The 14,241-nt window shown below is 40.6% G+C and overlaps 1 protein-coding gene across 1 annotated transcript in view; it reads left to right on the top strand.

Moving 5' to 3' along the window:
• Positions 1 to 4,975: 4,975 nt before the first annotated feature.
• Positions 4,976 to 14,241, top strand: part of brf1a (BRF1 general transcription factor IIIB subunit a) — a 126,240-nt gene continuing 116,974 nt past the window's right edge. The window contains exons 1-3 of the mRNA XM_085442575.1: positions 4,976 to 5,226; positions 6,365 to 6,573; positions 9,045 to 9,125. Of these exons, the coding sequence (XP_085298701.1) occupies positions 6,390 to 6,573; positions 9,045 to 9,125 (265 nt within the window). The 5' untranslated portion in view covers positions 4,976 to 5,226; positions 6,365 to 6,389. The remainder of the gene's footprint in view (positions 5,227 to 6,364; positions 6,574 to 9,044; positions 9,126 to 14,241) is intronic.

Genomic DNA, 14,241 nt, shown 5'->3' with positions numbered 1-14,241 from the left:
CAAACATTTTTTTAATCTTTATTTTTGTCATTATTGTGCAGACCAACAAACAGGATGTCAGATCTCAGCTATCCATCAGCCATGTTGAATTGACGGGTCTTTCAGTTAGCAGGTTGTTACTTAGTTATTCTAATCAAAGACATGATGGTTAAAGTGTTGAGCACAAGAAAACTATAATTTTCATTTGCTTTGCAGACAAATTTATATGCTAAAGTACTCTATTTTTAAAGAAGAAGAAACTGAAAGAAGGTGAAACTAAAGGCTGTTTAGTATGTGGCTTTAGTGTTCATAGAAGCCCAGTTTTTACTGTTAAAACAGTTTAAAATGGGGGTGGTTTGGGGAACTTTGGATGAAGCTGTATAAAAATCATTGTCTTAAAAACATTTATTAAGTAATAAGCGTGAGCATTGTGACACAAAGTCACATTTTCAGGTGTATGTCATGGTCTTCAGCACAGCGGCAGATACTTACTGTCAAACTTTGAGCATATAATAATAACAGGTCGTCATACTGTAGGCGGCGTATATACCGGATGGCAAATAAATGAACTTCCTGTCAGGAGGAAAACCCTGGAAATAGTCAGTAAAATTAACTTTTAGGTTCTCTTTTTTAAATAAACTGTGTACTTCATTCTACATCTGAGTTAACGTGTCCGTTAAACGCACAGCAGCTCGTCAGCTGTTAATGTTGTAGTACAGTTTGGTGCAGTTTTACAGGCATCTGCGTGTCTTCCTTTTTCCCCAAGCTTGAGGAAAGAAATTAATGGTTTAATAGAGCACAGAACGGGCTAACATTTGGTGAAATGTCTGACTCCTCCCCCCCCCCCCCCCACTTTACCGCTTGTGAAAATCGCAGTGAAAAAAAATGTTCTCCACCCCAACACACACCCCTTTGTGACAAAGGTTATTTTTATACTCACCTGAGAATTAATGTTGCTGTTATTTGGTTTCATGTTCTTCGAAGAGACGATAGTGAAGTGTTTGTTTGAGACATTTGTGTGTTCCTGCTTTGAAGTATTGTTGTACATTGACAGGGTGTAAAGTTTTCCCATTCAACAGTTGCTGGTGATGAAAACGGGTGTTAATGACTGCACAGTCTACAACAAAAATGATCTTTAGTCATGCATTCCCCCCCCCCCCAGTACCACATGTTGCACACTAATGGGATATTATTTTTACTCCTGTGTTAATTTTATTTTATTTTTTTTAAATCTCAGTAACACTCTGAACTGAAACTAATTGGTTCAAGTTTAATCAGTTGAAAACAGATGCACATCTACAGACTTTTGTATCGTTGGCTCAGTGTGCAGCTCTTTCTTTTAAAATGTAATGATTTTATTTTAAGTTCGCACTACATTTAAAATCACCAAGTCAGCCAGTGTTTGTATCTGCACTTTATGGCCACTTTTTCCCTATCAAATCTTTTATTTTGCTCAAAATGCTAAACTGCATCCCTTCGATGGATTTTTCTTTTAATAAAGTCCAGTGTTTTTAAATCTGCTGTGCTGTTGTTATTTGAAAATGGGATTCCTGTATGAGGCGAAGAAATGCTGACCTGGTAGAAGATTTCAAGGCCATCATTCTACATTGACCCAACATTCAAAATAGTTTCCAATCTTCGTAAAATTCATACGTTTGGTTTACCTGCTTAATCCCTGGAGGTAGATACTGGGATTATTATTTTTCCTCCGTTAATGCTGCATTGCCAGAAGTATTCGCTCACCCATCTGAAACATTGAATTCAGGTGTTCCAATCACTTCCATGGCCACAGGTGTATAAAACCAAGCACCTAGGCATGCAGACTTCTACAAACATTTGTGAAAGAATGGGAGCTCAGTGAATTCCAGCTTGGTACCATGATAGGTTGACCATCTGTGCAACAAGTCCAGTCATGAAATGTCTTACCTACTAAATATTCCAAACTCAACTGTGAGTGGTAGAAGCAAATGGGAATGACAGCAACAGCCAAGAAGCGGTAGGTCTTATAAAATCACACGACGAGGTTATAGCATAAGCTGAGGCAAATAACAGATCAAGAACAGAGCGTTTCAAGGACCGAGTTTCCATGGCTGAGCAGCTGCGTCCAGTGCAATGCAACGCGTCAGATGCAGTGGTTTAAAGCAGGGGTTCTTAACCTTCTTTTGACCTCAGGCCCCAACTTTTCCACTACAAAGTGCCCCAGGGCCCATTCAGATATTAACTGTATTGAATACATTATTGCTTTTGGTTTGATTTATATTTAATAACTAAATCAAATCGACTTCATTTTAACAGCTAAAACCCATCTTTTCTCTTCATCTGCATTTTTGATCTGAAAGTAGAAACAACTATAACGAGGAGAAATGGAATTTTATAGGTGACAGATTGTTCTTCTGACCAATAAGCTGGAGTCAGAACCTGTGATTTATCCTCCCTGACTATTGAGTGATTTTATATGCTGATGTTATTTTCTTGTTTTGAGTCAAACTAAATTTCTATAGGAACTCTGTGTTAAAGGCTCAATGCACCAAATTGAGTTTTGATAAGAGTTTTTTTTCTCATGCAAGGAAAGACACAAACTGCTCAGAGGGATTAAAGTTAAATGAGCTCATAGCACTACGTTGGCTTTATCAGCCCTGCACAGAACAGATCGGTCTTAGACTCTTTGATTCTCTTAAATAAGTAGAATCTGAAACTGAAGGTTTTAGATTAAATCTGATTCCTAAATTAAGAAGTAAATCTTAAAGAATAATCTAGGTTTGTAATTTGGAACAAAGTTTGGTTAACTAAAACTATCTTGAACTGTGGAGGGTTAAGTGTGACCTTCTTAGCTGCAAACCTAGAACTGGTCTTGTACCTTTTATATCTGCCTTACTGTGACATAAGTGCTGCAAAAGGGTTTTATTTCTCTCTCTCTGTGTCTCTCTCAGTCCCTCTCTCTAAAATATTCATTTTACTTTATTTTCTCTAAATATGATGTAGGTTTGAGTTTTCCCTGCTAAATTGTGATGGTCTGGGAGTCTCCTATGTTCGACCTGCCTGTATGTATGTATGTTTGTTTATGTTTTGTTTTGGCTCCCCTCCCAGTCCCCTGCTTCTTCCTTTAAGTGTGTGTGTGTATTCTAGCGTGCCAGTTTATGGGCGCCATCAGGCCGGAAGGTGTTTCCCGTGTTGAAGCCGCCACACCTGTCTGCCGTCTAGATTGGCCACTACTTAACTGTTTGACTGAGCTTCAGTCAACGCTGGATTGTTGAGTTACCAAGTAAGTGAAGTCCCAGCTCTGAGTGGAAATAGTCTGTACGTGTGTTTCTCTGAGTTCACCGCTCTGATCTCTGTACCTTGTCTTGTGTGTCACAGGAGCGAAGTGTTTGTAAATGTCGAGTGTTGGAGTTGTTTTCCTGTCACACCTGGACCACCAGCACAATCCTGCAGGATTGGAAAGTCCTGCATTTGGGCCCCGTTCTCGCCACGCACCTTAACATAAATAATAAACACTTTGATTGAGAAACTGCATTTTGTGTTTACTTTTTTTTTTTTTTTTTATCTTTGTCTAATATTTAAATTTGTTTAATGATCTGAAACACTTTTTCACATCAATGTATGCACGTAGAAGTTCTGTTCAAAAACTATGAACAGAAACATTTCAACAATGTGAACCAAATCAAAGAGAAGTAGAGGCATGGCAGTATATGGATGATTCAGATCCACTAACAAACACAAAAACTAAATTTGTACAGGTTTTCTGTATTTTTGTGTGTGCATTTGTTTTTTTGTTTTGTTTTTTACACGAGATAAGAATGTTTCCATACACATACTGAGTGAGGCCCAATGTTTTTCATATGAAAATTGTATCTACTTAGTCCTGCTTGTATGTTCCTTACATTGTGCATTCATATCCATGTAGCAATGTTAAGGGTTTAACCAGCCAAAAGGAAACGGTCATGGTTGCAGGGAAATCAGATGTCAAGAGGGAATGTGCCACTCCACCTTGGAAGATGAGGGACAATTCAAACTTTTTATATTTTGTGTTTACTGGTTCTTGGAACATTCAGAGAATATCCTGACCACATTATTGAAGTTTACAGATACAGTACATCTGTATGTGCACAGCTGTGGTCCAGTGGAGCCTCAGCAAGGATGAATACTGTCAGAAACTGAGGTTAGACATGAACCACCTCATGTTGTGTAGCTTTCTGGATGTTATACTTGTTGGACTAAATACTTATTTATTACAGTATACAGTACATAAAATAAAAATTCACATGTTTTATGTAACTAAAATGTTTAATTACGTGGGTTAAAGAAAATACGAACCCCTAACACCTAATGAAATGTTTCTTATATTTTTTTAATGACCACATTTTGTCATATTTATATATTTATTCATTTTCACATTTTCATATTGAGATTTACGTTCACATCTATTACCAAATCTTAATATTTGTATTGTTAAAAATTCTCTCGTTCTGGTTCCAGTCTAGTCTATAAACTTTAATTTACACTAATTTAAACTTTTCGATTGCTCATTGGATAATGAAAATATTCTATCCACCCTATATAACAATAAATTTAGCTTATTGCTCTTTTTTTAAATACACATAGGCTGTTGCTATTGTTTAGCCTAATTGTGGGTTTAAGATTTTTAAGTACGCCCAAATGCAACAGAAAAGTTTGATGTGAAAAAAAAAAACACATGAAGGAAAAACGAAACGGATATGGGACACTTTTATTTTATTATATTTCCTGTTAGTTTGGAAACCGGCGACAGGGGACGTACCATAATACAAATAACCTCGGTGATCATATCTATGGTATAAACTTTTTGTATGAAATATATTTCAATTACTGATAATCTTTCGTCACACAACATATAGTTCACTCAAAATGAATATCAAAAAGTTTGAAATAAATATAATGTTAAGCGCTATATAAATACAGGCCATTTACCATAATGTTGACATAGTAACACCCCTCACGGCAGAGTTGGTCTCGCCCGAGTTCCCTGGGCATCAAACGCACATGTTTTCACGTCGGGTGTGTTGTGTTAAGGATTGTTCCAGCATTAACAGCATTTCTGAAATATCTGTTTGTTGTCACGCTTCTGTTTGCGCTCCAGAGACTACAGTTACAAACAGTGAAGCACCACAGTCAATGAGAAATACTTTCAAATCAGCGTCTGTCGAAAACACTAGAGCCGAGGAGGCTGACTCGTGGCTGCATGCTGCCGCTGACTTCACCAGACTAGAGGTATGAATGCTGTCAGCACACATTATATGTGTGTGTTTGTGTAGCCTTTCGTGACGCTTCTTTATTTCGGATACGCATGACTTCGTGTTGGTATTAGCATGAGTGATCGTTGCAGCGAGTTTGCCGGTAGCAGCGCTGGGCTAGCTTCTCGTTCCTTGTTGTTAACAGCCCCATGTGAACAGTGTGCTGCTCATTCGGCTAACAACAGTATCAATTAATCTAATCAAAAGGACACAAAGAGGCGAGACAATTCAGGGACTAGTGAGTCAGCTTGTGCATTGAATAGGTCTCGCTTTTAGGCAAGAAAAGTTAGAAAAACCCGAGTTAGCCGGCGGCTGCTGACCAGTGCCACGTAGCTGGCCGGCTAATGGGAGGAGAGCCGCGAGCAAGTTGTTCACAACCGCTGCAGGAGGCTGCATCATGAAACCAACAAGACGGACTGCCAGTGGGAGAAGCACTACCCTATAGACCTCTGTAATCCGAGTAAAAGTACTGATACGGCGGGGTACAATTCTCTTTTACATGCAATAGCCTCCGGTATTCGAGGGATTACCCTCCCAGGGGGCCACAAGTTAGAGACCACCTGTGTTGTGTTGCGCCCTGCTGACCTCATGCTTGGATTACTGAACAGGGAGGAGCTCCGGGAATTTGAAAGTGTAATATAATATAAGTTTTAGCATCAAAACATGCATACACTTGATGATCCGATACTGTGTGCAAAGCAGACAAACTTGGACTCGTCAGTTATTATACGTGGTGATTTTAAGAAAGCAAACCTCATCCTGGAAGTGCCTAAACACAGCTAGTTTGTTACATGCTCGTCCAGATCCCTATTACACTACAGTAGACAGTGCTAATCACATGGTCCCTGTGACATAACTGGTAACATTTCTTAACAGAATGTAAATCCAAAGACCCAAAGTGATTATAAAATTTTGCAAACTGCCCAAAAAGAGAGGCAGCATAACTGCACACATGTATAATCAAAGGTACAAAAAACAAAAGATGTCAGTGGACCACAATGAAACGCATACCGACTACAGAGACACAAGGTGGCTCCTTTCCTCTTTCTATGTAGGGAGCCAGTTATGTACTTAAGCTACTTCCTGTATTTACTGGCCTTATCTTTTCCCATCAGGCTTTGAGACTTGAGGAACGACACCATGAGCTCCAAGGTGTGTAAGAACTGTGGCAGTTCGGACATTGATGTCGACCATGCACGCGGCGATGCGGTATGCATGGGCTGCGGCTCTGTGCTGGAGGACAACATCATTGTGTCTGAAGTGGAGTTTGTGGAGACGGGAGGTGGAGGGTCGCTGGCTGTTGGACAGTTTGTCTCTGCAGAAGGTGAGAAAGACAGGACATTTGCTGCCTGTTGCTCTGCTGTTTCTCTAGATCTACTGTGGATTTCTTTCCTGTGTGGGTTTGAGCTGAACCAATACATGAAGGACAGACTAGTGGACTCACTGACTGGACAGTTTGCATGAAAATAGGGTTTTCTATTGTGTACATGTGTACTCGAATTATATATCCACTGTACATAAGTCAAAATGTGTGCAAATAATTCCCGAGAGCTGAAAGCTCAGCCTTCTCACTACTATAAGCTTTGTTTACCAGCGTCAGCCAATCAGAAAGAAGAACTGCGCTCTTAAAGGGCCTCAAGGTGCTTTTATATTGTAAGGTAAAGAGGCTACAATAATCAAGAGAAACCCCCAACAATCAGATGACCCTGTATGAGCAAACACTTGGCTGCAGTGGGAAGCAAAAACTCTCTTTTAACTGGAAGAAATGTGTGATAGAGCCAGGCTCAGGGAGGGGCAGCCATCTGCCAAGACTGTTGGGGTTGAGGGGAAGGAGATGGGACAAAAGACACAGCCATGTAAAGTAAATGCAAGCTCAAAAAGAAAAAGTGCCCAGAGTCATCATTTGCTTACAGATTGGGCGCAAAGATTAGACACCTCCTCACATGCTGTACACATGTCTGAAAGTTGTGATCGGTTCAACCAGACAGTGATTTAGAGCTCCAAGGCACCAACAGCACACACATGCTCACGATGTTCAGTTCAGTTACTCGATTTAACAAAGCTAAAGCAGGGCGCAGCCTAGTCAGCACTCACCTTTCACCCGAACTTTACTGTGCACCTGTTGTCAATAAAAAGTAAATAAACAATTCTCTTATAAATGAGTGAAAAACTGGAACTTTTCTGTTATTTCATGGAATATTAACAATAAAAATGTAATTACTTCAGGTATGTATTGGCTTCGTTGGTTAAAAAAAACAACTGTAAAATGTGACAGCTGCAGTGATGGAGAGAAATTTGAGACTTAACTGCATCTATTTTGCAAAGTTGTATAGAGGGCTGGACTGGAAGCTTTGGTGCGCTGGTTCTCGTCCCAAGATGCATAGTTGACACCACTATAAGAGTTGTTTAGACGAATTACACTCAGTTCTCATAAAAGAGTTTTAGCTTTAGAAACAAAAAACATTTTTTCTAAATGGGGAAGCATGGGGGGTCCAGGGGGGAAACCCCCCGAATGAGCATAGGAAAGTTGCATAGAAACTGGCTGTGGCTGACTTTTGTGCATCGCTATTATGGTTGCCATGGGCCTGTGGGATACCCAGGTGCTCGTCGCTGTCCTGTATATTTGCAATTCTGCCTCCTGCTAGCTACCAGGAGGCAGAATGATAACATTTATAATGGAACAATGTCAGACCAAAATGCACTCTAAAAGCTCTAATCTGCAGCATTGTCACTTTGGACTAAAGAGTAACAAAGAGTGTGCAATTAGTGCCAAATGAAATCTCTGTTCTAAATGCTGCTTGTGGCTGAAGGTGATCATGTGGATCAAAATGCTCCACTGCTGGTATAAATAAAATACTGATGGCTTTGGGTTTGTGTCTAATGATTTTACTGTTTACACAGTCTGACTACAAGAAAACTGGACAAATTCAACTGCTGACATCAAAGAAGCATAGACTGCATAAAAAAAGATGGACTTTGCTACCAAGGTCTGAAAAGTGGCATCAGAACCTACATTCTTTTTCATGGCCAGTAGATGGCGATCTCTGTGGTTTCCACAAGAGATTTGGTCAAATGAAAGTGTGAGAAAGAGCCTTACTGTTCACTCTCACTCTGTATGTCCTCAGTAAACTTTCCCAATGAGCTTATGGTCTTAATTGCTGGGTTTGTGTCTTATTTAATACAATGTGATGTTTAATTTGTAAAATATGGTTACACTGGAGTAAAATAAGCTATAACGGAGTGTTTACTTTTGGTTGGGGGGACAAGCTGTTTGTGAGTGTCGAGGTGTGGGACCTGATTGACCTGAGGCGCTGACCAGAGGGCAGCGGGTCAAACAGGCGGCGGGCGGGTGCAGAGGGTCACCTGTGATGGCCCTGGTTATAGGAGGATCTGGCGATGGCTTCTTAAGTGTAAAGAAATGAAACTGTAGGATTTACTTTTGTTTTAAAGCTGCAGCAGTGAGCTAAAAATGGACTGCAAAAGCTGTTTTGATTATAGATGATTGTGGTTTTCTGCCTTTGTGTGTGACTGTGAAACATGGAAGCTTTCTGCTTTATTTTTTCATGTTAGTTAATGAAATGTCTGAGTAAACTCTGTGCTTGGTGGGACATTGTATACATTTTTAAATATCAAACAATGAAGATGATAATGCTAAGACAGGAAATTTGGCCATCTATTTCCAGGAATAACGGCAAAGTTCTTGTTTCTAAATAACTAAATAAAGAAAAAAGAAGAGAGAAACACTTTTTGAGTGTTTTGCTGAAAATCTGTTTCTGTGCATCTTCTGTCCTTCAGATGGAGCCAGACATCCATCCTTTGGTGACGGGCACTTCTCAGGGATGGGCAAGGCATCCCGAGCTCAGACGCTGCAGAGAGGTGAGTGGCCATTAGATGGCACCACACTCCACCTTAAAAGCCTACGGGAGTTTAAGGTGCATGGTGTAACCTCAAGTCAAAAGCAGTTGCGATGCTGTGTGAAATATAAATAAAAACATAATGGTTTGTTTGCAGATCTCATAAACACACATTTAATTTTACAATAGAACACAGAAAACTGAGACTTTACTACTTAACAACAAAAAGCTGAAAACGTAGGCACTCCAAAGAAAGAGCTGGAGCATTGTGCGCTGGCAGCAAATCAGTAACATGACTGGACATAAAAATAGCATCTTACAGAGGACCTCCACATTCACACATTTACAAATAGTAGAGCAATTTCAAAATAATGTTCCTTAGTGTAAAATTGTCATGTCTCATAATATCATACAAAGACTGAGAGATGCTGGAGAAATCTGTGTATTAGATGGATTGGATGTTGTGTGCTTGTGGGACTGCTTTAATAACACGCATAATTCTCTCATGCAAATCAGCGGATTGTCTCAAGAACTCAAACACAAATCCCCGTGCCAACCATAAATGCAGATTGAAGTTCTGTCATGCAGCGAAGAGGCCACATGTGCACACGCTGCCTTCTCTGGGCCAAAGTTCACGACTGAGGAAAATGGAAGCTGAATTGAAATCAGCCCTCAGTTCAAAAGCCTGCATCTGTGATAGTACGGAGGCGCTTTAAATAGTTGTTGAAACATCTGTATGCTCTATTGTTTATGAAATATAGGTTTGAGATTTGCAAGTCAATGCATTCTGTTTGTATTTACATTGCACGTGGTATTGCTGCATACTGCAAACTTTGTTTTCTTCATTTGCTTCTTTAGTGTCGGGATCACCCTTCAACACGTGATCCGAGGTTGCGTTTTTGTGTGTTCATGCAAAATGCAGCTTGGGCAATAAATGAAGGAGGAGACGACTTTAGGTCTTTTGCACGGGCATCAATAATTCATTTAATCTTATTTCATGTCGAGTGTAAACTTCTCCTCTGAAAGCAGCTCCGTTGCAACACGTTGGTGTCTTTGACTTCACTCGAGTGATTAAAGTCTTTATATTTTCAGAGGAGGTTTACTTTGAATCATTTTATGCTGTTTGCTCAAAGCCCTCCTCTCGGAAGTGCAGCTTTGAGCCACAGCAGCAGCTTGCTTTCGATCTATAACAGTATGAAACTATTATAGTGTTTGTTCATTACACCCAGCACTCAGCAGGGTTATGTACCAGGAGAGTTCACAAGAACACTGTAAACCCCAAAAGATAGTCCCAATAAGCAGTGTGTGTGGTCAAGCTTTTTACGTGATAAAGCTTTAAGTTTGTAAAAGTTGTGAATAATAATAAACTGTCATTTAGAACAAGTCTCTTATGGAGTTTTTGCCTTTTAAGGGAAAACTGTGAGGCTCTGTTTGCAGACTCCAGTGTGGGTTTTTATCAATCACTTGTATCCATCTATGATATGTCGTACCACATCGTGTGACTCAACCTCAGCTTGTCATTTAGACCAGCACATGCATGCTCATGTGATTGTGTGTTGTCAGGCTTGGTGTAAGTGACGGTTATTTCTGTACGGAAGCTGCTTTTATTTAGTTGAAAATCCTCATCTATCCAATATGAGGTTGTGGGAGGGGGCTGGAGCTATCCCAGCTAATGTTGGGTTAGAAGTGTTTTAAAAGGTCATTTTACATAAAAATGTATTGAGGCAAATAAAGTTTTAACAGCAAGAAACTTCAAGCAGAAGCAGGCTCAGGGAGGGGCTGCCATCAGCTGTGGGTGAGGGGAAGCCTGACTCTTCAGCTGCTAAATTTGCTAGTATTTTAGTGTTTTCTGTGAAAACAGCTGAGTGTTGTGGTGAAAACACCACTGAGAGAGCAGCAATGGTGAGCCAAAACAGTCTTAACAGTGAATTTAAAGTCACCATCATGTGCTGTAAAGCTTTGAGGAGCTGCACATTTTCTGCCACTTAACCAAGTGACGTAAAAGCTCACCTTTCTGAAAGCAGAGTGTTTCTAGTACATTTGAGCATGCTCTCTTCATCCGAGGTGGTGTGAGAGTTGTTCCAAATGGGGAAAATCAGTATTCACTTTGACTCCAGTGTCCTCCCAGAATGGATTTTTTTTTCTTTTTCCTCTTTTGGATTTTCTTTGTGTGTAGGATAAGCTGCTGTCAGCTGATATTATCAACCTGTCATGCTCTAAATTGAAGTGCTGGGGGCCCCTGTGGGAACCTCGAGGGGTCTTGGTGGGTGTCCCTGGAGCTCTTGCTGACACGGGACTTTAGTCTAAAAACGCATCAGCAACTTGCAGACACAGACGAGCAACCGCTTAGCTGCTGGCAGCCGGACAGAGAGCCCAGACGTCGACTGCCAGCAGCTGGTTACCGCAGCGACGACCGTCTGCTCAGCTGATGATGTTTAATGCGACAGAGCCACGGAGTCACAGGGCTGTCAGACTGCAGCAGGCGCTGAGTAACGGCAGTGTGCGCATGGATGCAGGGGATTAGCAGGGAGCGATAGGAGGGTGTGGATTGAGGAATACTGCTGTTAAATGCTGCGTGTGTGTTTTGTAACTGGGTGAGGATGGAGGCTTGTATGTAGGATATTTCTACCATGCTGTTTGTGTATGTGTGGGGGGCTTTATTCTGCTGTCACATGGAGTCTGAAGGATGGTTTGAACTTTTAGGAAAGGATAAGCTTGCAGCTTATACATGCTCATCAGCAAGGAGATACAGTGTGGATATAACTGGGAACAACATAAGAGTATAAAAACACCTCGCTCTGTTGTCAAACAACTTGGGTTTACATTAAATACCCTGACGCTACGGAGGGCAGCCTCGTCCATGTTTTTACACTGAACATCATCATGTGGTGGAGAGGAAGCAGGAGGAGCTGCCCGGTCCCCAGCTGAGGTCAAGGAATGACTACTTGGTCATCAGATTTCCAGCTGTGTGTGTGTGTGTGTGTGTGTCCGTCCACAGTGAAGTATAATCAAGGCTTTAACTAATGATGTTTATATAATAATAAACCCTTTGCATGGAAGTCGTGCACATTCATTCATGAACAGGCAGATAGCCAAAGATGCCACGTTGCTTGCGTATGAGATTGTTGGATTAAAAGCAGTTAAATGTAGGAAAAAGTACTTGCATGACTTTCTGTGTGAATGGTTGAATGTTGAAAATGAATGAAAAGATATCCTAGAGTTTCACTCACCTCCACGTATAAACTTTGTTGATAGAGCAAGCCATAATAGCCGTAATATCAGTTATTTTAAGTAAAATAATGAGTCCAAGTTTAATTTGAGTCATGAAGGGGATGATTTTTAATGTATGACATTTGATGTCCTTAGTTCCCAGTGAAGTTTTCAATTTTACTGCAACTATTTATATTATTTATGTATTTAAAGTAAAACAAATCATACATGCCAGGATCAATTTTGGGAGAGTCAAACCAAACTCCTGTTGAAATCTCCAACAGTGGGTTAAATTATTCCACAGGATGCTAAACAGTGTTTAGTCAGCCTCTCAGACCTCCATATTTCACACCATGTAGTAAATGAATGTGATGTTTATTCTTAAGATACTCGAGGCTCTTTAAATACTGGTGTTGCATTTTAAATTAACCTTGTTAATGAAAACTATTGATTTATTTTCCTATTCACAATTCAGTTCTAATGCTAATATTAATCATTATATTGATATGAGACAAACATAAAAACACCATGGCCCAGACCTCCCTCTCCTCAGCCACCTCCTCTGGGTTATTCAGGGGAACACACAGCATCTGTTGTCAATGAATATGTGGTACAACTACTCAGTGGGCTTTCTTGCTTGTGCGGTTGTTGGTGTGTGGACCAGAGAAGTATACAAAGAGCTGAAGAGCTGTTTTTCATTGTGTATTTTTAGTCTTTTTTGGGGGAGGGGTGGGGGGTTCTCTTAGTCCCGGAGAACTCCCCTCTCGCACGCTTACCTATTTCAGTTCCCTTGTCAACCAATCAGGTTTGACTGATGCACAGCATCCTCCACATCCATAACATACATTTGAGGTATTGGAGGAATGCATACGAGCATGTTTGCAGTGGTAGGCTGTCCAAAGGGAAATGCATACGCACACAAATGCAGTTGCTGGCCTATAAGGGAGCAGCAAAAATTAGCATTTGGAGGGCAACAGGATTTATGACCTGTACTGCAGCTGACCACCAGGGGATGGTCGAGACGTTCTGGCTTCTTTTTTGCGGAGCTGTCATGCTGTCCATCTTTTTATACAGCGACTGTGCTTCCAACTTTTTTTCACAGGTTTATATGCTGAAATAATGGAAAATGACTTAAAAAGAAACAAGTGAGGGACGGTGTTGTCCTCGTGTATTGGTTATTAGTAATGCCAGTAGATCAAGTTTTTGTCTTTAGTCTGTATGCTACGCTAACCATGCTTGTGCATGCTTCAGTTCTACTATGCAGGGTTGAGAGTAACATTGATCTTCTTAAATATTTCCTAGTAGCTGAGCACTGGTTTTGTGTGTGGGATGCTGTGTTGTGTTGGTGGCTTGTGTTTGCCAGTAGCAGTGAGCTGGTGATGGTGTATACACGTGTGGGCAGATTTATGGGCGTCTGTGGCTGTTTGAGTCTGCAGGCGTCTCTGAGAGAGAAACAACTCTTCTTCTTTCTTTCTCTTCCTCCTACTTTCTTCTGGAAAGGCTCCCCAGTGGCCGTCTGCGCCTTCGCTGTCTCCCCACCGACTGAATCATGTCTGGCAGCGGAGACCCCACCTCCTCCTGTATTTGTGTTGGGCAATAATGTATCACCAGCCCCTCGTGTATTGGTCCACGGTGTGCCGCAGTGTAGGCGTGATGACTGGAATGTAGATTTAAAGACCGCTTCAGGCGAAAATTTTAGTGTGAAAACACGCTTGAGCTCAATATGAAGTTATGATGTAGCAATACAATGCTGTACTAAGTCTTGAGCCATCCTTCATTTCTTTGTATTTTACCAAGAAAATGAGAAATGGGTACAGTGATTTGTTGAAACATTTAGAAAAGCATGGAAATACATTATATAGGAAAGCTCAATAGTTATAGGGTTTATAAGATAATACTAATGATTAATGGTTTAAGAAATATGATAT

This window comes from Copadichromis virginalis, linkage group LG19 (genome assembly GCF_057382275.1).
Source record: "Copadichromis virginalis isolate Kocher_CV1m ecotype Utaka linkage group LG19, C_Virginalis_male_GT1.1, whole genome shotgun sequence".
NCBI classification, from domain to species: Eukaryota; Metazoa; Chordata; class Actinopteri; order Cichliformes; family Cichlidae; genus Copadichromis; species Copadichromis virginalis.
This window is presented reverse-complemented; position numbering and strand designations above follow the sequence as displayed.